The 27,585-nt window shown below is 37.8% G+C and overlaps 5 protein-coding genes and 1 non-coding gene across 10 annotated transcripts; 1 reads left to right on the forward strand and 5 right to left on the reverse strand.

Annotated features, from left to right (window-relative positions):
* Nucleotides 1-433: 433 nt before the first annotated feature.
* LOC140776570 (peroxidase 64-like) lies at nt 434-2,432 on the forward strand. Its single transcript, XM_073120313.1, has 4 exons — nt 434-675; nt 990-1,178; nt 1,527-1,689; nt 1,861-2,432. Exons 1-4 carry the CDS (start codon nt 469-471, stop codon nt 2,253-2,255), a joined length of 954 nt encoding a protein of 317 aa, XP_072976414.1. The 5' UTR covers nt 434-468; the 3' UTR covers nt 2,256-2,432.
* Nucleotides 2,433-2,562: 130 nt separating this feature from the next.
* Nucleotides 2,563-4,739, reverse strand: LOC140776579 (uncharacterized). 2 transcript variants are annotated; one of them, XM_073120331.1, is made up of 2 exons: nt 4,205-4,739; nt 2,563-2,986 (listed from the first exon to the last, which is right to left on the reverse strand). In XM_073120331.1, the coding sequence occupies exon 1, from the start codon at nt 4,635-4,637 to the stop codon at nt 4,209-4,211; it is 429 nt and encodes a 142-aa protein (XP_072976432.1). In that variant the 5' UTR covers nt 4,638-4,739; the 3' UTR covers nt 2,563-2,986; nt 4,205-4,208. The 2 variants fall into 2 exon arrangements, with proteins under 2 accessions (XP_072976432.1, XP_072976424.1); XM_073120323.1 differs by having other exon boundaries at nt 4,215-4,737.
* A 4,194-nt stretch (nt 4,740-8,933) lies between these two features.
* TRNAA-AGC (transfer RNA alanine (anticodon AGC)) lies at nt 8,934-9,006 on the reverse strand. The gene has a single exon. It is a non-coding gene; the product is annotated as a tRNA-Ala (tRNA).
* Nucleotides 9,007-9,651: 645 nt separating this feature from the next.
* On the reverse strand, nt 9,652-10,913 carry LOC140770167 (expansin-A11-like). The gene is made up of 3 exons (XM_073111212.1): nt 10,726-10,913; nt 10,306-10,627; nt 9,652-10,208 (listed from the first exon to the last, which is right to left on the reverse strand). The coding sequence occupies exons 1-3, from the start codon at nt 10,874-10,876 to the stop codon at nt 9,899-9,901; spliced, it is 783 nt and encodes a 260-aa protein (XP_072967313.1). The 5' UTR covers nt 10,877-10,913; the 3' UTR covers nt 9,652-9,898.
* Nucleotides 10,914-14,536: 3,623 nt separating this feature from the next.
* LOC140770162 (probable 26S proteasome non-ATPase regulatory subunit 3) lies at nt 14,537-22,167 on the reverse strand. Its single transcript, XM_073111198.1, has 8 exons — nt 21,985-22,167; nt 21,710-21,900; nt 16,322-16,459; nt 16,113-16,249; nt 15,926-15,980; nt 15,727-15,837; nt 15,333-15,572; nt 14,537-15,260 (listed from the first exon to the last, which is right to left on the reverse strand). The coding sequence occupies exons 1-8, from the start codon at nt 22,067-22,069 to the stop codon at nt 14,748-14,750; spliced, it is 1,470 nt and encodes a 489-aa protein (XP_072967299.1). The 5' UTR covers nt 22,070-22,167; the 3' UTR covers nt 14,537-14,747.
* A 709-nt stretch (nt 22,168-22,876) lies between these two features.
* On the reverse strand, nt 22,877-27,439 carry LOC140777644 (uncharacterized). 4 transcript variants are annotated; one of them, XM_073121927.1, is made up of 9 exons: nt 27,281-27,439; nt 26,718-26,840; nt 25,931-26,011; nt 25,728-25,816; nt 25,511-25,585; nt 23,884-23,945; nt 23,739-23,798; nt 23,437-23,628; nt 22,877-23,341 (listed from the first exon to the last, which is right to left on the reverse strand). In XM_073121927.1, exons 2-9 carry the CDS (start codon nt 26,838-26,840, stop codon nt 23,253-23,255), a joined length of 771 nt encoding a protein of 256 aa, XP_072978028.1. In that variant the 5' UTR covers nt 27,281-27,439; the 3' UTR covers nt 22,877-23,252. The 4 variants fall into 4 exon arrangements, with proteins under 4 accessions (XP_072978028.1, XP_072978000.1, XP_072978010.1 ...); XM_073121899.1 differs by having other exon boundaries at nt 22,877-23,356; XM_073121909.1 differs by having other exon boundaries at nt 22,877-23,356; nt 26,718-26,844; nt 27,281-27,431.
* Between the last annotated feature and the right edge of the window lie 146 nt (nt 27,440-27,585).

Genomic DNA, 27,585 nt, shown 5'->3' on the forward strand with positions numbered 1-27,585 from the left:
GAATTAGTGATGCTATATTGTAGTTTGGTAAAAAATTGTTGATGGGTCATTTCTCTTGTACCATGAAAACTTCAAATTCCATCTAATTCTTCATCTTCTATTTGATCTTGGTACCGACAAAAATATTAAGTAGCCCAAGTAATATTATATCCACTTGGTTGCCCACAAAGAAGTTTAGATTCTCTCATCACATGGTTCTTTTATCAACCATGCATAGTTTAAAATAAAATGGAGAAGAAACTACAGCACTAGCTTAACTCATATGCTTCAATGAGAAAAACAACTACAGTTCATGAGGAAAGGCTTCAAGAAACACTACTCCATTATCATGATTCTTGCTCACCAAACGCTTTATCTATGCCGAAATTTATCAAACTATAACAACTCCATTAGTCTGCACTTATATATATATACAAGTGCAGTATCTCATCACCATAAACACATCATCAGAGAGCTAGACGTTCAACAATGGCTGCACTGCTACTACTTTTTGCTTCTCTTCTCATTTCATCCCTTCTTCATGTTAGTGGTAATCGATTGAGTGTAGATTACTATGCCGAGACTTGCCCCCATGCAGAGAAGGCCGTGACGGAGGCCGTTCGGCAAGCGGCCATGAACGATAAGACGGTTCCTGCGGCGTTGCTCCGCATGCATTTTCATGATTGTTTCATCAGGGTCTCTCTAAGCCCTCTCTCTGTATTTATATATATGTCATTTATATTAGGGAATTTCCTAATTTTCAGCTTACATTTTTGTTCTTATTGTCATTATCTCATTACCGTTAGTCTGGGAATTTTGATCAAGAAAATGGAATACTTTGATATTAATGCTAATAAACTAACAAGAAAACAAAGGGTAGATTTTGGTATTCGATAATAAGATTACGTCTTCATGGAAATATGCACAAAAAAAAAAAAAAAAAAAAACTTTGTAGTGTTCAAATTGTATTTTAACTTGTAAATTTAATAGAGTTGGTTGTTTTGTTGAAGGGTTGTGATGGCTCAGTGCTACTTGACTCAACGAAGAATAACAAAGCAGAGAAGGATGGACCCCCAAACATGTCACTGCATGCATTCTATGTGATAGATAATGCTAAGAAGGCAGTGGAGGAAATGTGCCCAGGTGTGGTCTCATGTGCAGATATAGTTGCTTTGGCTGCAAGGGATGCAGTAGCTCTGGTATGTTAAAATCATTAACTTTAATCAATATCTTAATGACAGGTCAAGAATAATTAGGCCATGAAAATTAATGGATTGTCTATTACTTGTAAGCTGCAAGCAATCACCTAACAATTTGAATGGAGGTCAATATTTTTGATGCTATTCTTGTGGTTTCCTCATAATGCTATCTAATTGTGCTGATCGAATACTTTGCTTCACCTTCCTTGTAAGATTCTTGAGTGAGTGAAATTAAGCTTGATGCTCCTCATAATTCCTTTCGACATGATAAATTAGGTAAAAATTGCATCAGATTTCAAGAACTTAATGACACTTGTAATTAAGAGATTGTTACTATTTGTTATTTAGTCTGGTGGTCCAACTTGGGAGGTTCCAAAGGGAAGGAAAGATGGGAGGATTTCTAAGGCCAGTGACACACAACTATTACCACCTCCTACCTTCAACTTCTCTCAACTGAAGCAGAGCTTTTCACAGAGGGGCTTGTCTACAAAAGATCTAGTGACACTCTCAGGTAATTGTTGATACTAACCTTTGTAAGCTTCCATGGAAAATATAAAAGGGATTTATTTCAAAACGGAACAAAAGAAAGTTAAGAAAAAAGCAGGTACCCTGTTTCTTGGAGTTCCCTGAATAGTTTCCCATGATCAATCAAGATACTATTTGCACCGTTCTGTTATTGCAGGAGCACACACCATAGGGTTTGCTCATTGCTCCTCATTCCAGAACAGAATACACAACTTTGACGCCACCCATGACATCGATCCTTCAATGAATCCAACCTTCGCCGCGAGACTGCAAAAGGTATGTCCAAAACATAACAAGGCGAGGAATGCAGGTTCGACCATGGACTCAACGGGGACCAAGTTTGACAATGTCTACTACAAGATGCTCCTGGAAGGAAAGAGCTTGTTCACCTCAGATGAAGCTCTTCTAACACATCGCAGAACAAAAGAGCTGGCTTCCCTATATGCTAACTCACAAGAAGCTTTCAATGAAGCATTTGTCAAGTCCATCATCAAGATGGGCAGCTTGCCTGGTGGACAAGAAGTAAGGTTGAACTGCAGAATGGTTAGATGAAGGGCCAAGAATAAGCTTACTCAATGTTTGGATTTGCTGAAGCCAATCAGCTTTAACGTTGTGTTGCATGACTCGTGTGTTTGTGTGGACGTAGAATAAGATGAAATTTGTTGTTTCATCTTTTAGAACTTCTGGCTTGTCATTTGAGAGAACAATAAAGCAAAGGGTTTCTTTGTTAACAAGTTCTCAATTATTCAAAAGATTTCGGAAAAGAGTCGAGGAATCTGAACTTGAAGTGTTACCATTAGATCATGCAAAAAACAATACAAACAAGCAACCAAGCATACATATGAAACAACATCTTAGATTTAGATTCTCCAAATTCAACTCCAAAAGATAGCTATCTCCATTCAACACAAAAGAGCACATAGATCAAAATTAATAATATTAAGATCCTTCCTTTGAGGGGGAAAAGAAAATCTTACTCAGTATAACCCTAATTAATTGGCAGAAAAAACACATCAAAAGCACAGATATAGTTTTCAGAATGATATTGACAACTAGACACACAAGACCTAACTACAATTGTTTATCAGCATGAGATTGAAAAGTCACCTGCATTTCCTGCTCCTATTATATCCATACATAGGCTGCCCACACCTAACTCAAAACTTGCACCTCATTATGGTCTAATAGATGTCTTAGGGGAGAATTTAATGATTCTCCAACATCAAGACAGTTTGAATTGGCAAATGTCTTTTGGAAATCTCCGATTGCGTATGTTCCTATCCCTGAATAAATAAACCAAGCAACAGGTTGAGCTTTCCATTCCCACAAAGGATGCAAATTATAAAAATTGTGGTATTAAGACTTGGCTGATAAATATTTCCTACACAATTTAGATAAACTATAGTTGATAGTGTGATACCCCCCAGTCATGGTGTTAAAATGCTTCCTGTGGCACCTCAGTGGCAAAGGGGAAACTTGATTATATTTCATCCACTGGTTATAAAAGAAGCACTAAACAAACTAAGTCTTCTCAACTCATACCAGGGAAGCCACTACTTTAATGATCCTGTATACCAGGGATCAATTAGATGACTTTCTTGAATTGGAAAAGGGTTTGAACCCAAATAACAGAATATAATGGTGATAAAATGATCAACATATCCAAGCCAGCAGTACACTTTCATAACTAATTAGGGGTCATCATCTACTACTTGGATAAATCTTATTCCAAACCTTCACATTGAGGACTCGGGGAAAGATATGCAACCATTTCTCCAAGAAAGTCAAGCATACATTCAACTTTCCAGTCCCAATAGCCCTTCCATTAACATACTTCATCAAATTCTTTTATTCAATTTTATTTGAATTATTTTCTTAAAGTCTACAAAGTCTTAATCTTCCTTTAGATATTATGGTCTTTCTTCCAAGAAAAGATTCAAAGGTTTCATCGAAATATCCAGAAGATTAGCTCAAAATTCAGAAAAACGAACGCAAGAGCAAACCTAAAGAGTAAAATAGGAAGGAAAAGACTGCCTAAGAATCCCAGCATATGCAACAAATTGGAGGATTAAACTTCATCAAGAAAAAATGTTCAGACAAATAAGATACTACACCTATGCAGTTGCATTCGCATCCATCAAATCAAGGCCATCTACGAAACATCCATACCACTAAGTGAAGCATGTAGATTAGATATATTTCGAGCATCGTATACTATTATAGCTTCCTTAAACCTGAGAAAATTCCAATGAAATTACTTAAACATCACAAATATATAACAAGGCAAATATTTTGCATCCAAATAGACTTGAATTAACAATTGCAGCAAAAGGACTCGTGTTTTAGCAAGGAATCATACTAAGATGTGAACTTTCTATTCGAAACTGCCTAAATCAAATAAGATATTAATTCCTTAGATGGGAAGCAGTCTTCTCCTTTCGCCATGCCCAGTTATTCAACAAACGGACAAAAGGATAAAAAAAGACACTAAGAAGCGATACCGATTCATACTTGAGTCTTGAGGAGTTTTCTTCTCGCAAGAAATCTAGCTATGGGTGGCGTGAGAGCGATCGTGACCGGAACTCTAACCGGGAACAGCGCTTTGTTGCACAAGATCGCGAGGGCAAGCGCGCCACCGCTGGATGCGGCGAGCTCCGCCGTCCTGTTCCTCGGTCTCTTCTCGGGGGACGGCGCATCGTAGCCGTCCAAGACCACGGCAGGGTCTCCGCCACCTTCTCCAGCGCCGGCGGCCGGCTCCTTCTCTTGGACGCCGGAGGAGAGGCCGACCTTGTGGAAAATGGACTCAACGTCGACGTTGTTGTTGATGGCGACGTAGAGTCCACTGATGGAGGCGGCGGAGACGGAAAGGTGGACGCCCAGGGCCACCTTGCCGTACTTCTTCATGAGCTCCTTCATCCGCCCGGAAAACGCCATTCCCGACGACGAGATTAGTGCTAGGGTTAGGGCTTTCAAAGGAAGGAGAAAGGTGGGGTTTTGCTAGGGCTTTTGAGGATGGCTTGAGACGGAAGATAGGTCAAATTCCAGAAAGTTCCACACGGGCGACTTCAGCTTTAGGTTACACCGCGGCGAAGTATAAGACTCGCACAAACGATTAATCAACACCGTTAATGTTCTGATCGACGGATCCTCCAGGTACTTCTCAAAATCCATCCAATTTCGTTTTAAATAATGGAAGAAAATAACGGAAAACAAAAAGGAAGAAAAATATTCCTTAAATTCCACAAAATACACAGCAGTTACATTTTTATGCGTACATTAACTAATACAAATCCAGAGATCTAAGAGAGGAGTGATAGATAGCAAATGCATTAGCAATTCAAGTACAAATTATTACTTCTCAAAGCCATCAGAGAAGCACTAAACTTTGGAAAGACAGGAAGGGAGCCCTTACGACTTGCAATACAAACTATTCCCCTTGATAGCATTCAAGTGAACAAACTCCCACCTCCTCATATGAGGAGAGAGCTCTCTCCCCTGAGCTCACCTCTGCTTCCATAACCTTCTTATCTCTCAACCCAAGCACAAAAGCTTGCATGATATAAAGGAGGAGGAGAAGAAGAAGACTATACCTTATGTGGGCTATGTAAGAATGTCACTGTTTGGGCCCATTAGATTTACCTGAAGAAGCTAGAGCTGTAAGAAGGAAGATAAGCATGCTGTTACTTGGGCTGGGCTTAATTTTTTTTCCTGATAGAGAGATGGAGTACATGGTTAGCAGGGAAAGGTCGGCGCGTAGATATCTGAAAATGGAGTTTGGAAAGGTACGCGATAATCTAGGGAAGAGATCATGAGAGAGTAGCGTTATTGGGTACTTGAATGCGGTGGTACGTACTTCAACTTGGGAGTGGAGTAATGGAGCCATGGAGGGATGCAGGGGAACTGGAACCTATAAGAGAGAAGAAGAGGGGGGAGAGAGAGACGTTAATTTGAGTTAAAGAAGAGTAGGGGTGTCTAAGTATAAGTTTAGGTATTGTAGGTTGTAGGTACGTGACACAGAACGAGAGATGAGGTGTTTATAAGACGTTTTTTTTTAGGGAACATTTATAGGGTTTTTTTTGTGGATATAAACCCTTTAAAAATCTTTTATTTTTTTTTAAAAGAAACTAGTCCAAGAGACTATATCATTTATTCAAAGTAAGCTTACAATGGAAGTTGATCGGAGGGTTAATCAATTCCTTACAAGCTTGATTTGATACTGCAAACCTAGCAAGGCAGTTTGCGATAGCATTGTTACTCTTACTGGTGTAACAAAACCATTAAGAAAGGGGTTTTTGAGATCCATTTTCGACATTCTGAGACAAGTGAAGAATGATCCAATCCACCTTGTCCAATTGTGGGCTATTGATTGATGAGACTAGCTTCCGGTAGTCACCGGAGATCTAAATTTTTTCACCGGAGGCTAACTTCAAAGCTTCCTTAATGGCTAGAAGGAGAGCTTGAGCTTCTCCATGCAACACATTAGAATAGTGCAACAGAAAGGAGGCGAACCCCTTACAAATAGAAGATGGGTGCACAAACAACACAACGCTAGCTCCACTCGTGTTGGAGCTGCGCCATGTAGCATCCGACCGCCCTATAAAGTTCTTATCCTGAGGGCGAGAACAATCAAGAGAGATAGAGGGTTATGCCTTTTCGAGAGAGTTGGGGAGACCAAGATAAATTATTTGCGAGAGATTTTTATAGTTTATCGAAAATATTGTGTAAAAAAAATGAAATGGTGTATATATACGGGTGTAAAAGAACCGAGCCTGAGTGAGCCGGTTCTAGCTTAGGCTCGACTCGAAATTACTTTCAAGTTTTATAATTCTGCTCAGTCTCGATTTAGCTCAACTCGAGCCGAGCTCGAGCTGAGCCCGAGCTTGATTAGAGGATGAGGAGGCGATGGCGGCATGGGTGACGGCTTGTCGAAGGAGAAGTAGGATATCGATGGAGGAGGAAGTCGACGGAGAGAAGGTGACAACATGCCGATAGAGGAGGCCGGAGGAGATGGTCAATAGAGGAGGAGGAGGAGGATTCCGACGGAGTGGAGGAAGAAGAGGAGGTCAATGCTGACCCCAACGTCGATGGAGGAGGCCAATGCCAAGCCCAACGCCGATGGAGGAGGAGGTTGTCAAAAGAGAGTGAAGGAGGAGGAGGCCGACAGAGAGGAGGAAGTGGTGTCGTGGTGGCGACTTGCTTATAGAGGCCGACAAGGGAGGAGATGGTGGTGGCTTGCTAATATAGGTCGACGGAGAGAAGGAGGTGGCAAGGGCTTGCTAATGGAGGTTGACGAAGAGGAGGCCGGATGGGTGAGGGTAAGCTGGTTGCGTGGGGTGGGTGATGATGATGATAGGTGAGAATTGGGTAGGTGAGGGTGAGGATGATAAGTCAGACAATATTGCTTATCGAGCCTATCGAGCCGAGCCTGAGCGAGTTGGCTCTAGTTTAGGCTTGGCTCGGCTTGATATTAATTTTGAACCGGTTTCAGTGACTCGGGCTCAGCTCAGCTTTGACTCGAGTTTCAGCCAAATCGAATCTGAGTCAAGCTCGAGCCGCTCATCAAGCTTAACAGCCCTAAGTGTATATTAAAATATGCAAAGTTTAAGAGGTCATAGTATATTTATCACAAAATTTATTTTTTAACTATGCCCTTTACAGTTAGGATCTGAACCATCGATAAAATCGATCGTCTAGATTAAGGTAAGGTGATGCAATAATATAAAATTTGGAAAGAAAGATCGTGCTAATTAATATAGGGGTATGTTATTTATCAAATGGTGAACCCGACTCCATCCAATTCGACCCTACTTTTATCAGTTATTGTATAAATAAAATTAGGTCATATTTAACATGATATCCAATAAAAAGTATTTGGTCATTCCTTTAACTCAACATCATGGTTAATGTCGGTAAAGAAAACTAACGAATGGGAGTGATTTAGATAATAAGTAAAAAATAATAAGGATGATTTAGATATCTTTTTAATAGAATGTTCGTGGACAATTCATTAAGCTTAGCAAATGATTATAATTTGATACATTAGAAGCAAAGGAGAGGAAGGGCTACGAACTTTGAACAAGCCGCGCACTTAGTTGAAACACAATCTCACAAGCAATTATTATAGGAGGTATTGTAAATGTTTTTAGAAATAACATTTCTTCTTAGCCAACATTGGCAACCCCACACAAAAAAATGTGTAGTAAAAAGCTTCAATGTGCATAGAACCTAATTATCAAGTGGGCCAGACCAAACTTTTCAAGTTGTCCAGACTTAAAAAGTATTTATTCACGGCTCAATCCATTAATTACTCAGATCGGATTAAGCTATAATACTATAGTCCTTTAGTGTCCACTGGCTTATGAAATATTAGGCTTAAATCGGGCATAATAAATCTAGCATAATTGGTCGAATTTAAAAAATAATATATTTTATCGAGTCGAGCGAGCCTCTATAAAGATATTTAAGTTATCTTTTAGATATATGTAATTATATATTAATATCTAGTTTACTAAATATCTGTTGTTTGTATTAATAAAATATAGAAATAGGTATGCATGATAGATTGTGCTAGACAAGCAAATGCTTAACCTATACCTAGTTAAAATCGAGTGGGTTCAGACGGGCATAGACAGGTCAGGTCCAATTATTATCTCTAAATGTGCATACACATGCATAAGTGGGTCCCGTCAATATCATAGTAGACCTAAGCAGACCATAAACAAAAGCAAAAGCTAAGAGAGGGAGATTGCGACGAACCAAAAAATAACTTCAGAATAAAGATGAATTCTCTTGGCTTAACAAATCCCTAAACAAGATATAATGATGAGACAAAATAAAAATCCAACCTCAACACTGAAGCACAAGGCTGTGGTAGAGACACCCAGAGATGAAGAGATAGAGTTAACACTAGTATCAACAACGAGCAATGAAGTGAAGGGGATAAAGAAGGTAAAGCTGATGGTGGACATGGATGGTCTCACTAATGAGGCCATGGAGGTAGAATGTCAAAAGATGAGGTGTTGTCGTGTTGAGATAGAAATATCCCTATTATTTTACTTTCATGAAATAAATCTAGTTTTGAAAGTTAATTTGCATTTTTGAGATTTGAAACTATTTAGGAGGAGGGGTGAGTGGGTAGTTTTCATTTTCAACTAACATTTCTCGAACGTAGTTGTCTTAACAATAGCGAGCAAAATGAAATAAGAAAAGAAAAAAAAAATTTGAAATTGATGGAGATGCGGGGTATCGATCCCCGTACCTCTCGCATGCTAAGCGAGCGCTCTACCATCTGAGCTACATCCCCATGATGTGCTATTGAATTATTATTTTATTAAGTTTAATTCTTATAATTTTACTTTAATTAAAATAATAATATGAGAGGATAAAATATATTTATTGTCACCTTTTTTTTCGTTATGCTATTTGGCTCTGTTATCAGAAGAGGTTTCACATAAACTGTCAGAGCTCTTTTGGTTTAGAAAATATCAGGATGCATGTCAGAGTTTGTAAGCTCACCTCTGGGTAACAATTAAAGAATTATTAGCACTAAGAAAGAATACTAGTGATCATCCAAGTCAAGTCCCATTGGCAACTGTTAGTTAACTTTTATGATTTCTGGAGTATTAGTATAAAATTTAAGTTTTTTGAGGTGTATAGAGGGGTCTTACACGTAAATAAAGGATTTTTAGAAGGATTAACACACAAAAAAGAACAAAATACACAATCATCATTTTAGGGTTTTTTTTTAATGCAAATAACCATTTATTTTACAAATTTATTGGGAAAAAGCCTCCTTTTTGTTATATTTGCAAGTCGACTGATCCTAAGGAATAAAAATCCTTCAGATGGCTAATTGCAATAAATAAAATCCTTTCTTTTTTAATAATCAGTTTAACATTTGGATAAATACACAATATTAGTTGCATAAATATCCAGCCCAATATTGGTCTTCTAATATCTAAATTCAACTTTATTTCTTCACCGGAAATATTACCGACATTTTTTTTTTCTCTCTTAGCTCACTCTGAGTTGGAGCAGCCAAGATTGAAAGCTGAGACCTCCTCACCCAAAAGAAAAAAAAAGAAAGAAAAACCACAGAGCTTTTTATAGTAATAATTATATAAGGATGGCGGGCAACTAGCCAAATTTTAGGCACGCCTCTGCCAATTTTGTAGCCCCAAACATCTCAGTCCTTCTCAGGTGAATTGCAAACGGCTTGAGTAAGTCTGTCCAAAGCCCCAGTTAGCCGGAGCAATGTCAGGGAACACCAACGTCTGGCCATCAGAGGTGGTAACCCTAAACGAGAGTGCCTGCCCGTTGAGGTACCCATTGGACTGCCAATTTGCTCCCCAGTTCCTTGACATCGCCATCCACCCTGTGTTTGATCCCTTGACATCCATGGCTTGGATCGACCCCGCCGCGCCGACGTTCGTCACCAGTACCAGCTCAAAGTAGTCCCGCCCGTTGATCGTGAACCTCACCCCACCGTGCTTCTTGCACGAAACTCTATTGTATCCATATAAATTAGTCCATTAACTTTATAAAAAGAAAAACAGTTTGATTGTCACTCTATATATGTGATATATTGATAAGGATGCCAAACCTTTGATAGATGACTGGCACAATCCCTCCTCTGTAGATCCCAATCTTTTCCCACGCAGGTTGGGCCATGTCAAAATGCTGACGAGGAGGATTACACCACCCACCATTGTCATTGGGAAGTGCATAGTTTGGAGGGCAGAAGTTGGTAGCAGTGATGGTCACCGACACCCCTTTGTGACACCACTTGGAGTCCGATTTGTAGTCGCACATGATCTTATAGCATTGCCCGCACGCAGCTCCGTCGTTGAACAACGCCGTGCTTAGGGCGGCGGTCCGCGTCCCGTACCCGGTCGAGTACAGGTTACCGTAACCACAGGCGCCGCCTGTTCATCAAAAACGATCCACTGAGGTTGAGATCCAGACCTTGGTATATTTCCAACGACTGAGAAAGAGAACGTTTGTAAAGAGAATGTTATCATACCCATGGTGCCGGAGGCGTCGCTCCCGCCGTAGAACGTCGCGGAGGCCTTCGTCCACCCGCTCGGGGCGAACCCTTCGACGACGGCGGCGGCGATCGACATCGAGATCATCGTCACAATGATCAGAGGATGAGAGAAGAGACACATCTCCATGTATATAAATGCAGTAGTACTAGGTGTTTGTGTGGTGTTTGTGTGATATGGAATGGGAGCAATATAGATTGGTGGTGCCTTAAATAGGATGGATGCATGATGATGATGGCCCATCTATGATGCGGCATGCACATGTGATTGCCTGCAACCATCACCCATATCTTGCGGGTCTCAGATTTGTTATTATTATGCATGCATGCATAGATGGATAGACAACAGCTCTTGTCATGGATGGTATGGTTAGGATTTATTTTATCAATCCCATGTTCTTCCTCTCTTTGTCTATCTGGATTGCATGGCATTATGTTATGTATGGATGGATTATTAAGTGAGAGGCATCACATGGTCACGTGCCATGGGCTCAGTAGCACATGGCTCCTGAACTCAATTCGTAGCACTGCCAGCCAAGACATTGGTCGGTGATTAGGTCGCTTTGCGTCAATTTTTTTTATAAAAAAAATACATATAACACCTTGTTTTTTAATAAAATTATAATTTACGTACTATATTTTTACTATTTATAAATCGAGCCCTATAATTTAATAAATATATGAAAAAAATACTAAATCTCCAAGTTAAGTTAATTAAACTAAGTAAATTACAAAAATACCCTCAACCAAGTCATACGAGGAGTATTTTAGTCATTTTAAAAATAAAATATTTCTACTTAAAAGAATATTATTAGTTCAAATCTAACATAGGGTGTTTTCTACATATATTCACTAAATCAAAGGGTTTGATTTACAAATAGTGAAAATATACGGAATAAACCATAATTATATTATAAAGCAGGGTGTTATATATAATTTTTTTCTTTTTTTATCTCATTTAACAACTTACACCTTATATTATTATATTTCTCTCCTCCCGTCAAAGGGCTGAAAGTGTATGATATTCTATAAAATCGCTAGAAATACAAACTATATTTTTTTATTCTCTTTATACGTGGTTCATAAAATAAAACTAGCACACAAGTCTGGAGGCTAAATTAATTGGATGGTGAAGTACTACTATATGGATAGGAGTGCTCTTCCAATAAACACCGTAAGTACGTAGGGGTGGTGTTGTTTACTTGTTTATATGATTAATGAAAAAGGCAGGAGTCAAATTATAACCAGCGAAAAGACAGGGTGTGAATTGAAAATTTTCCTATAAATTAACCCGGGCTGTATCGGAGAAAAGGATTACTAAAGTACTAAATGGGAGGTTAGGTTAAAGAAACTTGGACTAGGGATTCGTTTTTGGTGCAGAAATAAATATTCATATATTTGGAATATGTTAGGATTCTCGTGAATGTACGATAAAATTGGAAGTCTTTTTTACTGTGCAAGTGCCATTATGGTAGGTTTTGTGTTCAAAAGTAGAAATATAGGAGAGGGGGGGGGGGTTTTTACAAATATAACTTGCAAAAAGAGTCTATTTAAGCTGATAATTTTATTACTTTTAACATGTTATAAGCTTGACGAGATAATAAGACCAAAATGTAAATATCAAACGGAAAGCGGGAATAAGACTTAACCATGCATAAATATTAGCGTGCTAACTATAGCTTCATCACAATTAACACGAATCTTGAAACAGTGTAGTTTATATAGTCAAGAACAATGAAACTCGATGAAAGCAGTCTGAGGGCCATCAAAAGACCGCGTGAAATAAATCTGGTATATTAGTCGATGAATGTGCAATGAAGAATTATTTGTTTATCGTTTGTCTAGTTTAGATTACAAATAACACCGAATGACTGCTCTGACAATGATTTTGGAGCTCATTAGTCTACCAAAAAGGTTTGTTTCACATAGAGCCAATTTTAACTAGAGCCAAAGAAAAAGAAATTGGAGGGATAATTACATCTTGATTTCTTGAACCAAAGGCTTTCTATCTGGGATAAGTAAATCTCTGCAAATAAAACATTTCAAATGCATCTTCTTTTGGTTGTAAGTTTAATTTTCTATTGAAAGAAATTCAAGTGAGAGTGAATGGTCATTTGATGATTTCATCTAAGTGGTATGAGATATTAGATAATTGATGGTAACAAAATATCATTAAAAAAAGAGAGAGTTTATATGAAAAATGAGCAATAAGATATGAATCTAAATGTAATTAACCTCCTCCGCACCAAAACAAAAGACAAAAGATGGCCTACAAAGTTCATCAAAAAGCCCAAAGTTATCATCTGGTGCAATTTTTGGCTTTTTAGGTAACAATGAATCATGTTGAACAGAAGATCAGGAAAAAGTACTCCAGAATGCATACTGCCAGATGGGTCAAGAGTTTTAATATCTCTTTTTTTTTTCCTGATTCAAATCTAACAATGCAGCAATATATAAGTTTATTATTTAATCCCTTCCTAGTGATTTTTTTTTAACTTGATAGATCTGCTGCTACTGGAATCTATTTGGGAAAGGCATCTGCTGACCAGATCCAGAGAAGTTTATTATAGCCATGAAGAATGCAACAAGCACATGGATTTTAATATCTCTTTCTAGTCCTCATTTATGAACTAAACCCCACAATGCGAATCCCAGCAATGGTAAATGGAGTTGGATTTCTATTTAGAATAGAACTTAAACTAGGAAAAGTGAGTTCTTTTGTTGTGGATGTGTGATCCTCAAGAGTTAATATTTGGGTGTTTTTTTTTTCTTTTTTCTTTTACATGGATACCTTTCAGATTACTTTTTTGATAGTTATAGGTCAAAATCTTAATCATTTAGGCTTGAAGGGTGTCCATGCAAAATATAAGAGTTTTAAGGGGTACAATTTTTGAAAGGTATACATATAAATAAGAGATTTAAGAAGGAAATACAAGCCAAAAACTAAAACTAAAACTTAATTTGAATGCTCCTCAAATTAATTGTAGGTAAGTCAGCATTCCTAGTTTTATCTATCATTTCTTCAGCGACTTCATGGAACAACGAAAGATTCAATGTGAAACACACTCAAAGCGAACTTAAATTGTGCTATAAATCTCCACATTAGGTCAAAGTCAATTGATGAATTGGATTGAAAGTTTTGGCTACTTATTCCGCAGTGCTTTCGGTTTGAGTGTGTTTCACATTTTTCATTAAATCTAAAAAATTGTACAAGGTGAACTACGGCACTCCACGGCTTCTAATTGGGAGAAGAGACCTTGTGTTCTTGACGACCTCAAGAAGTTAAATCAGAATAACAATGCTAAGTAAACAACTGGAGTAGTCCTTTTAGAATTGCAACTAGCTCCTGTTAATAATGTATCAATTTGCAATCATGTACAACCATGTGGTGGACTTGGTTTTAGTTCTGTAGACTTTAAGAAACATAGTAGGAATTAACTGCTATGACGAGGAATTGCCTTGAGGCAATGAAACTTTACAAAGAAGAATTCACAGCTGACAATAAAAGGTTTCCAAGATAAGTTTGCTTTGACGGCAACCCTCAACCTAATCATGGAGATCAAAACTGTAAACTGAGAAGAAGAAGAAGCAATCAACTACCAGTTGGGCTTCAGTTGTAGAGATGCAAACTGCATGCATGTGCTTTAGTAGCACCAATTTCTCATTCTCGGAGTCCAATGTATTCACTTCCTTTTCAACTAAGCTATTCTTTGGCCATTCTTTAGGATTAGCTCATTCTCAACTTGGAAGCTGGTTGATTATATTAAGTACCCATCACCTCTGACCAACATGAGCATCACAACTAGAATTCTCTAAATAAAAGAGTACAATTAAATACTGTTCCTAGCATCCGCAATCAAGATACTGCTGCAGTATCTGCAGACATAATGTAAACAAAGTTTTTTTTTTTCAAAATAAAAAATTTAGATTAAAAGATCAAAATAGAAACAGCCGACTCCAGTGGAAACATCTTAGGCAAATAATAGTCATGACAGATCGATCTAAAACTCGTCATCATCTTCCTCTTCTATGTGTTTGGCCAGCTCCTGCTCCTGCTGTTGCCTCTCGCGCCTCTTCTCTGCACTTTCTTTTTCTTTGTGCGAATTTGGAGGGAATCTCAGTGCTTTCACTGCTTCATTGTGCATGTTCAGGCAAAATGCAATTCTAGAATTGAAAGCAATCTGGGGCTCATTTGTCGAGTAGACATCACCAGTCTCCTTTGATACCATCCATCCATTGGCGTGATCGATCGTAGCATCAATTGCTCCATCTCGAATGGCCTTGGATACAATGCTTTCGGCATCTGCCACAGGATTATCAGAGTCCAATCTCAGCTTTTTGGCGACATCAGCCAGGGAGATGCGCGAGTACGAAATGCTAATGTTGCGGAGTCCAGTACGAATAACATTATGGCGCAACCTCACGATCAAATTGCGTGTCCCGTCCGAACTGAAAGTGCTGGCAAATTTGTCTGCAACAGTTCTAAACAGTTCCAAATCCCCTACCCGGACAGCCTAAGGATCATAGACCAAAATGTTAGACTGAATTATCTTAAGCTTGTCTCTTTAGTGGAAAATGAATCTTACATTAGTAAGCTCAAAATAGGGTGTCAAGGCCTTCTTCATTCCTTTCTGCATGAAGACAGTTCTTTCAGGGATTTCTCCCAGAAGTAATCGGACTATGATAGCCCATTTGTTGCATTGAATCCGGAATCCGCGTGCTGTAGCTGGTGCCTTTCTAGCAGCTTGCAAGAGGCTTTCTTTAGCATCAGTGTACTCTAACTGAATAGTCCTGATCTTTCCCAAGTAAAACAAGTACCGGCAGAACTGGAGGATTTTCCAAATCAGCATATGCACATTAAATAGTATTATCCATACTGCTTAGGATTTGCGATTAGAAAGAAACTGATAGCTTCCATATACAAATCTTTTTTTTTAAGAGTGGGACATATGAGCAAAAAATGCAAGGAAAGATTTTTGCCTGTTGATTGGAGTGAGCCTCAAAACGTGGTGCCTTCGATCTAAGTTTCTCTGCCTGATCATATAAGTTATAATGGAGGTAATTGCGAAGTAGCAGATTCAGAAGGGTCTCCTGCATCCCACCAACACAACCAACAAGTTTTAGCATAAACCATACTTTTGCATATAATACTCAAGTACAAATCTAATAAGAAACAAACCTGACCGAGCTCGTCGTGCCTTAAAGTGGCCATCCTGTGCAATGCAAGGAGAGTCCTACAAATGGAAGAAAATCACAACAAAAGGAAGATGAAACAATCTAACCAAAAGAAATAAGATGTCAGACCACATTGGAATTTCGTGGATAACGGTGAATTTGGTGCATTGAAAAATCAAAATTGAACTCACCCACGAATTTCAGCAAGACTATCAGTCAGTTCATAAATGTATGAATAATAGAAGTAGAGTCTAGATGCTAAAACATCAACTGTTCTCCTGTTAATATTCCTGAGACGAGCAATGCTTGCAGAGGCGCATACTTTAGCCTGAGAAGGAGCAAAATAAATAAACTTTATGTTCACTACAGAAGCACAAAGCCATGAGCTAGAAGAAGTTACCTCATTGTATCTCTTCTGATCAATCAGAAATATCAGCACAAGCAAGTAACAGTATATCTCAAGCTCAGGTAGAGAATGTTTAGCAGGAACTTGACTTGCCGAACTCGCTGTATCAACATCCATGTCATGCTCATCTTCCTAAACATCAATGCAGTGCAGAAACAAGAAATCATCATATAACAGACATGTACTAGGTATTCATATTTCCAATGTCACAAGATGAATCCTTGCCGATCTCAATAAACTAATATCATCTTTCCATCTACGCTTCGTGGAATAAAGAAGAAAGAAGGAAACTGACATAGAAAAACAACAAACGTTCAACAAAAGGAAGCAGCAACAAGTTTAACCTCACCACACAGAAATCATCAACTGAAAGAATATAGAAATATTATTCAAGGACAGTAAGAAATTTTCTTCAGGGAGTAGCACAAATAATCATGTTTTGAAAGACATTGGCGTATACGGACAGTCACCGCACTGCATATCGCCTAGGCAGTAGATATGTGCCCATGCAGTCTAGCATTTTTCATATATATAAAAAAAATGTGATATATAATATATATTAAGATAGTATATATAAATATTTTAAAAGTCCACTACACCAAAATACAAAATAACATGATAACAATCAATGTTTTGAAAGACGAGCAGTCATCCCTCGGCTTAACGCTTAAGCAATATATGGGCGCCTATGCAGTCTAGCCTCTTTCATGGAAATAATTTCACTAAAACCCCCTAAACTATTGTCCATTTTCACATCAACCCTCAAACATATTGACTTCCTTAACTATAGAAACCTCTCAAATGCCCCTTTTGTTAGTTCTCCGTTAAATTTTTTTTGGTAAAAATGACATGTGAGCTTCACGTAATCAATTTTAGACCCTATAAAGATCATTTTACCCTTATTTTAGGAAAATCAAAATAATAAAAGTAAATATTCATTTGACGTCTTCCATTAACACCGTCAAGGTATAAGAGGTGAGGGCTAAGAGATTTTCTATAGTTTAGGAGGTAAATGTGTACTTAAAAAGAAAAAAAAACAATAGTTCATGAAGTTTTCGTATAATTATCCCTTTTAATATATAAAAAATTAAAAGTAATGGTATATAGACATATATTATATAGTGTCTTTTAAGACGACCACAAACAGCAAGCATTCACCTCACTACATAGTGCCTACACAAAAGGTGGAAGTCAAGACGATCTAGCATTTTTAATATATAAAAAATTAAGAATAACCGTATATCATATATAACATATGCTAGTATAGTTTATATAAAAATTTAAGAGTGCACTGCACCAAAATACTAAATAACATTATCACAATTCCCAACCATAATAACAATAACTTTAAACATCTATAGTTACAGAAGGTAGAATTGGGCTTACTAAAGACCGAAGGGTACTAGGGATTTTGGCCCACCAACCCCATGTTCTTGGACTTGGCCTAGTTGAAAACAACTAAGTGAAGAAGATAACTCACTCCCACCCACCGCATGCACCTTTTCCCACACATGTCAGACCTTTCCCCCTCTTTATAGACCTCTCTCCTCCCTCTTCTTCTTCCCTACTTTTTTAATTCTCTTCGAAAACAAAAGGAGTAACAATAGGTGATTGAGAAAGGGAGCAACACTACAAGCAACAACAATGGCATTTGATGACGGAGGATTTCAAATCCATGGTCCCCCACAAGGGCCCCACCACATCCCAAGCTATCAGCATCACCACATTCTTCCTTATTGGCGACCTCCTCTTGACCCTCTCCAATCTCACCCTAATAATGTCTTCTGGCTTAGTGGGTCGCAACACTGTGTGCCTCCTCTTGACCATCATTGTCGTGCGCCGCTCACCATCCACCATTGAGAGAAGAGGGATCAAGAGATATTAGAGATTTAGGACTTGTTCTGAAGATCAAATGGAGAAGGTTTATTTTCTCTTGTTAACTTAACTTCTACTACTCTTGTTTAACTCGTTCCCTCCACCCAACCTACAAAGCCCGACACGTGACAAATCGACTAGGCAAATAATAAATCAGGAAGCCAAAAACTCCAAATGCCTAGTATAGGCACATACTAGGTTAGCGGGGCGGCCGCTAAAATCGCTTTTCAAAAACATGACATTTATATACTAATACAATATGTAACTTCTTCATAGTCTACTACACCAAAATACAATATAACATAATCACAATTCACAACAAAGACAAGAAGTTCACAACTATTTTTGAATAGATAAACAACATGATCAAAACCGTCAGATTGAGGTGAATCAAGTGATAGCTAAACCTGCAAATAGATAAACAGCATACATCTTCTAGTAGTAAGGGCAAAAAATAAAAAATTACACTAAAGATCATCTCAATAGTAATAAGAGTGGATGAGAATGTGAGAGTGGGAGAGAGAGAAAGAGAAAGAGCTGGGAGTGGCCCCCGATAGGGGTGGCCACATGTGAGAGAGGGCATACAAAGAAGAGATGAGAGACTCACCGATGTGCATCATCCGCCACCAAGCTCTATTGGTTGTCACGCACCATTCGCCAACCATTGTTGAGAGAGGAGAGGGTTCGAGAGATAGGGATCAAGAGAAAGTGTTCAAGAGAGAGGAGAGGATCTAAAGCACGATGAGAAGTTTTCGGTCTTTCAACAAAAATTTCATCTGGCTCCAAACATCAAATCAACCAACCAAAGTTTGTAAACCATTCGAATGCCAAATTGGCGCGCATAATACATTGGAAGGGTGATCAGTGTGCCGTCCCTATCAAGGCTACCAGAGCCGCTTTTGCATACACTAATAATGAGACTATAAGATGAGGACTATACAATAGGCTATGGATAGGCCTAACATGAAATATGCCCGAGAAAAACATATTCCTCACTGCATTTACTATTTGTGAGGCAGCCGATGCATCGTTCGCCCAAGGAGGCTGTCTTTTCCGCTTTTCAATACATTAATGCACATTAAGGAACCCTTCTCTCAGCCTCCCTCTCTTACATGGTGGCATGATGTCAATTAGGCAATTATTAGTTACTACTTACCTTTATCAATGGGAGTTTTTTCTCAACAACTTGGGTCATCTACAGGCAACAGCATAACTCAAAAATGAGAAGACATGTTAATTTCACTAAGTGCTACTAACATCATGTAGTTTGTGCAATGCTTGGCCAAACAACATATCCAATAAGAGGGCTTGCTTCACTAGAGCACAACTAGAAATTGAAAAAACTCATGAAAAATTTTAGAACAAAGGCACCAACAAACATTTTCATTGTTCTGCCTAAATTCTGCACAAGGGATAAAAGCACAAGGACTTCCTAAGAAATTTGTAAGGGATGTTAGCAAGGATAGTCGTGCCAATCAGCACTCCCCTTGCTAGACTGTGCTGACCTATGCCGCTCGATATGAAACCTACTGACCCATTAAGGGTTTCTTGGGCCTTTGGCAACCATTTTACCAAAAAAAAAATTGGTTGAAATGAGAGGAGAGAGATAAAAGAAAGGAGACTAAGTAGGAATTCAAGATTGCTTATTCAAATCTCATTAGAAGGTAAAATTTTCTTTTGTTCTTCAAATTGGAGCTATGCCTAAATCTACCATTTGTAACGGCATTTCTATATGAATCTAGCAATTTGGTACTAGACGTATGAAAAATACTTTTTAAAATGTAGGAATCAATAAGAAATTTTGATTTCCCCCAAAGTTTCTCCAAATTCTAAAAATTCCAAAATTAATGTGTCGTTCATTCAAACTAGGTCAAAATTGATATAGGAATATGTTATATTAACTCCACATGAGTTGATTTGAACCCAAATTTTATAATTTTTAACTAAAATTTCAACACAATTAAAATTATTTGTTTTTTTTAAAAAAAATCACTAACAAAATATGAAAATCATTTACTTCAAAAAATTAGGGGAAAAAAGACTCTAATGTAGGCTTTAATTTATATATATGTATATTCAAACCAAAAGTATATACTAAAAGACCTCTATAGGAATAAAATACCCTAAAAATATATATTAAAAGTGTGCGACTGGCATACCCTGTGCTGCCTATCCATTTGACACGACAATCTTTGATTGTTAGTAGGCAAAGTTATTCAGCAAATTTATTGCTGTTTAGGCTCTCTATGATAAACCACCAGAATTCATCCGACCAACTACCAAGGAAAAAGGAAAAGAGAAAGATGGCAACCTTCATGTAGATCATCTTGTCTATAAGAAAGAAATAGATCAAGAAAAATGAAGCACAATATCAAGTTGCATAAGCATTGATTTCAATCTATTTAGCGAATAAAAAATAGATATAACCCATGATGCAAGTAACTTGAATAATCTAGATAATAAATATTAAATAAAAAAATTACGCAGCATCCAATAATTCGTCACAAATTCTTGACTGCTGCAAAGGTATAAGTGATCCAAAAGAATATATAATACACAACTTAAGGCAGTAGAAATGACCAACGTAACTATGACTGTCGTATACTATCAACCTACTTCCAACCTAACATGCTCATTCAGATTTCCAGAAGTAGAGGATATAACATGCAAAAAATTATTTACCACCAAGGTGTATAGTCCTCATCTCACCTTGTACTGAATATGATTGCAAACACATACTTCCGTCATGATGTACTTATAAATTGGTCAAATAGACAAGTCCACAAAATTAATCTATCTGCAAAACACATCCAAACCCTGATTGAATTCCAGAGGGATATAACATAAAGAAACAGCCACCAAATATGCCCAACTTTGCCCCTGTCAGACAATTTTTTTATGGGAACTCAGAAACAAGATCTAGTGCAAAGAGAAAATTGTGGTGAAAGTTTTCAGGCTCTTCTAAAACCTCAACTTTAGCAATCCAAAGATAAACCTCAACTTTACCAATCCAAAGCCCAAAAATGACTCTTTACTTCAATCAACCCTGCTGCCTATCCTAATAACTATCTCGTTATCTATAGGTTTTTCTGTTTTTACCTCCATCAGCCACCTATGCGTTAGTGAAAAGCAGATCTGTTCTGATGCAAAATTTTCCATTCTTCACACAAAGTCAGTCTTAGGATTCCTACAGAATCATATCTTTCGATAGCAACATCAATATTAGAATCTAAATGCCCTTCTTGAATATGACAATGGTTTATATATATACCGTAGTCTGTCATAATCAAGAACTGACAAGTGGGCAAGAAATTACAAACAGCATAACTGAATAAACGAACTAAATACAGAAGTCCTGGATAACTGGAACCAAATTTCAAAGTAACCCAAGAAAGCATTTGAACAAAAGTCACGCAAGTTCACACCTTTCGATTGCATATACAAATAAAAACACATCAGTACCCGCAAAAGGAATCAACAACAATCAACCCTAAAACCAGACAGTACCTTGGGAAGATATGACGAGAGACGCGAAAGGGCCTCGGATCCAGGAGGAAGTGCAAAGGCGAGGAAGGCAGCAACAACGGAAGCTTTTAGCTTGCGGCGTATCACGATCGTGAGGCGCACCGCCCGCACGATCCGCCGCACCTCCTTGGCATAGGCGCCAGTCTCGATCAACGACGCGATCTCCTTCAGATCTACACAAACGTTCAAGAATCGATTCACAAATCGGAGAAGGAGGTGGAGGAGGAAAGCTAGGGTTTTTAGGGTTCGGAGCTCACGTTGAAGGGTAGAAGAGGAGGCGGCGGAGGAGATGGAGGCGGAGGGGGCCGCATGCGGATCTTTCATCTCTACATCTGCTGTCATTCTTGCTGTTTGCTGCTTGCTGTTTGGGAGATGCGAGAGAATTTGGGGGAGAGGGGGAGGAGAGGAGAGAGAGGAAGAGGGAGGTGAGAGAGTTTTGGGTGTTCGCTTATATATGGCGTGATGGGCAAGACATGGCATCTATCTCACTTTGGAGTTGGGCTAAACTTTTCTCATGGACTAGAATGCCCCTAACATTTCCTCTTTTGCTTATTTTTTTTGTGCAATTAATTAATTTAGCATAATATTTGGACCAAAAAGTAATATTAAAAAAAAGCAGTACCTAACAATTAATATTTTAAATAACGGAATTAATAAAAGACAATAAAACAACAGAAAATATTTTTAAAAGCCTCCTATAATATTTATTTAAATCCCTATATTTTATTTTTAATATCTCAAAAACACCGTAGGTTAATTTCAACCTAACCATTCTTTAAAAAAATGAGAATATTCCTATTTACTTTAAAAATAAATTACTTCTTATTTGATCTCCAAATTTGGTTTTCTTTTTTGAACTTTATAAACTTACTCAATAAGATCATTTTAAAGTGATAGTTTATTATATAAATTGATAAATTAGAAAACTAAAGTTGATATGAGTGTGAATGATAACAACAGCAAAGTTATATATTTTTCTGGTAAATTTCCCGAGAAGCAAAAGAGTGCACAGATTACTTCTCGAAACTAATTTTAAGGTAACTAGTCCACCAACATACCCCATTCATCAACCTTTCATCATAACTCAACTCGTTTCACCTTTACTTTGCTCATATCTATTAGATTCTCAAGTGTCAACTAGTTCGTGTCTTGTAAAGAATTAAGGAGACCTCAAGTAAGAGTAAATTGATCTAAAACAGAGGAATGTTGTACATAAAACAGAACGAAAACATCAGAACGAACATTAAGTCTCTCAGGATACACCAATAGCATTTCTGACCAAAAGAGAAAAAAAAAGAAAAAATAAAGAATGTACTGCTCTATCAACTGAATCCTACAATTAGTTTGACCTTGTAAAACAAATAAAAGAGTTAACCTACGCCTATGATCCTGCCATCATCTAACAGAGTGGCAGCTTAAACAGACTACAGTTAATGGATAACAGAACAAGGGATACATCTTCACACCGAGAGCAGGCATCCAACAAAGCCATAAATCGGAAATTTGCATCTATGGATATAACAGGTTACGCCCCGACGGAAACTGCATTGATCATCCCATTTGATCTACCATCGCGGCCCCTACCTCGGGTCGGTCCCCTTCCACGACCACGACCTGCATCCAGATGGCCTTACATAAACTAAATGTTGGTTTAAGAACATCTCATATAAGTTAGATAGTTTATCGGATTTGGAAGAATAATTGCCCACCTCTCCATTGGGTGGGAGCAGGAGCCTCATCATTGTAGCCACCAGCTTCTTGTTGATAATCAGGGTGGCCATTATATCCTCTTCTACCACGGCCTCTGAAATTACGACCTCTACCACGAGCATAGCCATTGGTACCATATTCATGTGCACGGTTGTCCCAGCCTCCATCACCAAAGTCAGTAACACCATTTCCTAAAATTAATTGTCCCGAATCGGCACCACATTACAAATTCTTGGAAAGTAGATAATCCATATGTAGAAGTAGAATCAAACAACTATTCATTTCAGGATGGTCAAATTACCACGAGCCCTTCCCCGGCCACGACCACCATGGCCTCTCCCCCGACCAGCTGGCAATTCCTCTACATAATCAAAATAAAGTCAAAAAACATGAGCTTAGAGATATATCAACAAAATTAAAAAGAAAAAGATGGATCACATGCATACCTCCTTCGTAGTCAAATTGTACTAATGGTTTCACCTGATCCTCTGGTAAAGGAGATTGATACCTGCGAAAAGCAAAGTTGCATAAGAAACTCTTTGCTGGATAAGCTGGAAACAAACTAAACATCACCTTCTACATTACCAAGGAGCAATGCAAAGTTATGTACTTGGACAGCTGACACCATACACTCTATAAGAATGATGCAAGATATATAACCAACAATCTTGCACTTATTTGTTAAAAAAGCTAACATCTTACAAACAGCTCGTATTAGATAACTTTATATGATGCTCTAGTCCATCTCAAGCAATCTCTGATCTTCAATTTTCTAACCAACCAGTCACTAATGGATTAATGGATAAATAATAAATCTGTTAAGAGCACTTGAAGTGCCACTGTACTAATAAAATGAAAAAGGTTTCTACTGAAAGTAACATAATAGGTTGATAATGAAACACAGAGAGTCACAAGCAAGAAGCTTTGCTAGGAATATGATAGTATTGATTCAGAAAATTTAGCATCAATTAAGAGAAGATAGATGTATCCTAGAAATTAAAAAGCAGAACATGCAATATTCAATAATTTTACCACATAAATGATAAAACAACAAACATTGAATGATTATAAATAAGTTAAACCTTATTCTTGTATTTCACAGTCTATGAGTATTTAAATAATGGAAATTAGAAGGTTAGGTATCCCACAGGCATGTAAAAACTGTTGTCTTCATCAGCTAAAAGAGCACAATTTTTCATTAAGGCATAAGCCCTCGAAAACAGCAATTCACTAAAATAAATTAAAATTTGAATTATTATTTGTCTCTTGGTGGTCCTGACCTTTTGTGATCTTTGTCTTGCACATACTTGTTCTCATAATTAAAAGCAAAGCTCCAATTGTTTAGAAGTTGGGTAAAAATGCTGCTTGCTTTACTTCTAGCAAGTTTATTTTCTGTTGAATTTATCAGAATCCAAAGTTGGATATGAAATATTGCGATAAGGAAAGGATATACAAGCTTAAGCTATCTTCTGCATTCCAATCATTACCAGCCCGACATGAAAATTAAGTTCTACATTGCAATTTTCAACTGAGACAAAACCATAAACCATATTAGTTTAAAACATGGATATAGACTTCATTTCTTAAAGCTTAAAAACATAATTTCTTGTGGTAAATCTAGAATCTTCCAATTCTGAGATAAAATCTAAGCAACAAAAACTAAGTTCCAACTATAACTGCTAAATCTGATCCAAGAATAATGAAGCCTCCAAAAAGAACAAAAAATTGGACCAGATTGTTTATGTTACTTCAATATACTTTAATTAAATTGACTTCCCCTACTTTAAGAAATGGTTGTGCATAATAACATGCATACTACAAGAATGTGAACTTTCTAAGCAAATTCAATAACTCAAAAATAGAAGAACTACACATATGGATAACTAACAATTGAGAATAAGTTCAAATCACAAGTAGCAATTAGCAAAAGCAAGTAATTGCTATAACTACAAGGTTGTCACATTTGTTTCAAATAAGAAAGCTACAAAGTTGTGACTACTTCAATAATCCATTTTTTCAGTGGTAATATGCTGCCTAAAATGAAGTGGAATTAGATAAATCTTGTACACTCACCCAACAGAGGTCTTGTCAAGTTCCTTCTTGGACAAAGTTATTGTTATCATAGACACATGCCTAGTGGTCTCAAGGCTGCAAAACAAAGACCACAATTACAATAAGGCCAAGAGGAACTCCATATAGCCAACATCAAATTGAAATTAACACATTATGTTCAATAATGCCATTGAGCAAGAAATGTTTCATTCTGAAATAGAACAATTCGATTGCTTACGGTAGCAGGCCTTCTTCCAATGGTTCCCATGTATCAGTGATATCAGTAGAAGAAATGGCAGTATTCTGATGAAGACCAACAATCCTTCTCTGCATATGATGACAGTTAAGTGAGAATAGGCAAATGCTTGTCAACGAGGGAGAGAGGGAGGAGATAAAGAGAGGCATAGGAGTATACAAGCTCTAAGAAGGTACATATGGTACCTTGACGAGTTCAACAATCATGACAGTTTTGTTGATAGCTCTTCCCATTGCCTTGAATACAATCTCATCTGAACCTTTTTCCTGAAAAGTTAATACATATATTGTTAACGAAATGAAGATATCTATCTGCTTAACAAGGTGACTTGTGGAAAATGAAACTCTTGTTGAACTGCTGAAAGTTCTCAGAATACAAAACTAAACCATCAAAAGTTATCAGCTCTTAGATAGTAAAGGAACTAAAGATAGAGCATTGCAATAATTATCAGGGTTCATGGTAATCGGTTTCTGTCTTTATAAGGCTATGAGTTTCAGTGTAAACAGTTCCAGCAGTTTTGACACGTTCAAAGTCTCAAAAATATTTACAGGAGATTCAAATGTAGAAATTCGGAATATGTTTCAGTTAGTGGTGCTCTAAATACCTTTACCTACAGTATACTATTGCATCAAGCCAATTAACAATATTAATACCTATTAAGCTAATAAGAATGGCTTGTCTATTTCTACAGACTAAATGGATACATCTCAAACAGAAAAGTATCGAATGCAATCATACAAATTTTGAATTACTTGCCGTAATTTTACCTCACCCTTACTTATTCATGAGAAATCAGATGTGGTCAACTATATAATTTACTGTACTTAAATCCATAAGATAATAGAGAGATCCGTAGAATTATTCAAATTGCATATTTTTAAGTATACATTTTTATTATCACTGTCCACAATAACATTTTTTAACAAAAAAAAAATGGATACAACGCTACATTTCTCAAAACACATCGCATACCTGCAACAGACTGGTAGCATACGTTATGTAGCTGCGCATTCTCCCCTGAGTGGTGATACGAATTTCATTCTCCTTAATCGGGGTATCCTCCCTTGGTTTCTCCACCCTCTGGTACCGATCCATCTTCCTCACCCCCCGAAAAGATAACAAAAGAAGAAAAAAAAACAAAATCAGCATCAAAATCGAATCTTTCGACGACCAACAAACCCTAAAACATCATGACTCCTCACAAACCAAAAACAAAAGAAAAGCGACAGTTTTATCACATCCAAAAGAAGATTTTTCAAACCAAAAAGGAAAAAAAAAATCACGTCGGGCATCATTTGGTCCAACGAAGACAAGAAAACCCAAAATGACTCAAAGTTATCTCGTTCTGAACAGCAAGTACTTATTCTAAAACGTAACGGAGAGCGAAGAACACTACGAACAGAGAGAGAGAGAGGCAGAAGAGAGAGAGAGAGAGAGAGAGAGAGAGAGAGAGAGAGAGAGAGAGAGAGAGAGAGAGAGAGAGAGAGAGAGAGAGGTTAGGGCTTGCGTGGGGCGAAAGACATGATGTTTCTTACCACCTATTGCTCGGTCGCCCTCTTCAACGGCTCGTTTTCTTCTATTCCGCCCGAAAGCTCCCTCGGCAACCGCCACTGCTTTTTATAGCATATCAATCTCACACCAGGAACAGCGAACAGGTCGCCCCTCTCGGTTAGGGTTAGCACGTACTTGGCATTTGGATAGAGGTGAGCCGTCCGATGAGAAGGCCAGTCCATGGGTTTTAGATTGGTCTACGCGAGGTGAGGTGCACCGGATGACAGATCTCTGTGGGCCTTCTACTAGCGGGTACGAGATTGCAACATGCGGATCCGATAAGGCGAAT

Source organism: Typha angustifolia, chromosome 2 (assembly GCF_048772165.1).
Source record: "Typha angustifolia cultivar Huaian chromosome 2, ASM4877216v1, whole genome shotgun sequence".
NCBI classification, from domain to species: domain Eukaryota; kingdom Viridiplantae; phylum Streptophyta; class Magnoliopsida; order Poales; family Typhaceae; genus Typha; species Typha angustifolia.

What these genes read in the sequence shown, in the direction of transcription:
- LOC140770162 (XM_073111198.1), bottom strand. Translation starts at nt 22,069, where the DNA reads ATGACAGCAGATGTAGAGATGAAAGATCCGCATGCGGCCCCCTCCGCC. An exon ending in AGTCTTGCTGAAATTCGTGG is followed by an intron (nt 15,981 to 16,112) that starts GTGAGTTCAATT and finishes TTCCATTTGTAG; the next exon opens with GACTCTCCTTGCATTGCACA. An exon ending in CCTATTTTGAGCTTACTAAT is followed by an intron (nt 15,261 to 15,332) that starts GTAAGATTCATT and finishes TATGATCCTTAG; the next exon opens with GCTGTCCGGGTAGGGGATTT.
- LOC140777644 (XM_073121899.1), bottom strand. Translation starts at nt 26,840, where the DNA reads ATGGATCGGTACCAGAGGGTGGAGAAACCAAGGGAGGATACCCCGATT. An exon ending in ATGCTACCAGTCTGTTGCAG is followed by an intron (nt 26,012 to 26,717) that starts GTATGCGATGTG and finishes TTAACTTTTCAG; the next exon opens with GAAAAAGGTTCAGATGAGAT. An exon ending in TGATTGTTGAACTCGTCAAG is followed by an intron (nt 25,817 to 25,930) that starts GTACCATATGTA and finishes CATCATATGCAG; the next exon opens with AGAAGGATTGTTGGTCTTCA.
- LOC140776570 (XM_073120313.1), top strand. Translation starts at nt 469, where the DNA reads ATGGCTGCACTGCTACTACTTTTTGCTTCTCTTCTCATTTCATCCCTT. An exon ending in TTCATGATTGTTTCATCAGG is followed by an intron (nt 676 to 989) that starts GTCTCTCTAAGC and finishes GTTTTGTTGAAG; the next exon opens with GGTTGTGATGGCTCAGTGCT. An exon ending in CAAGGGATGCAGTAGCTCTG is followed by an intron (nt 1,179 to 1,526) that starts GTATGTTAAAAT and finishes TTTGTTATTTAG; the next exon opens with TCTGGTGGTCCAACTTGGGA.
- LOC140770167 (XM_073111212.1), bottom strand. Translation starts at nt 10,876, where the DNA reads ATGGAGATGTGTCTCTTCTCTCATCCTCTGATCATTGTGACGATGATC. An exon ending in CGACGCCTCCGGCACCATGG is followed by an intron (nt 10,628 to 10,725) that starts GTATGATAACAT and finishes TTTGATGAACAG; the next exon opens with GCGGCGCCTGTGGTTACGGT. An exon ending in GTGCCAGTCATCTATCAAAG is followed by an intron (nt 10,209 to 10,305) that starts GTTTGGCATCCT and finishes TGGATACAATAG; the next exon opens with AGTTTCGTGCAAGAAGCACG.
- LOC140776579 (XM_073120331.1), bottom strand. Translation starts at nt 4,637, where the DNA reads ATGGCGTTTTCCGGGCGGATGAAGGAGCTCATGAAGAAGTACGGCAAG.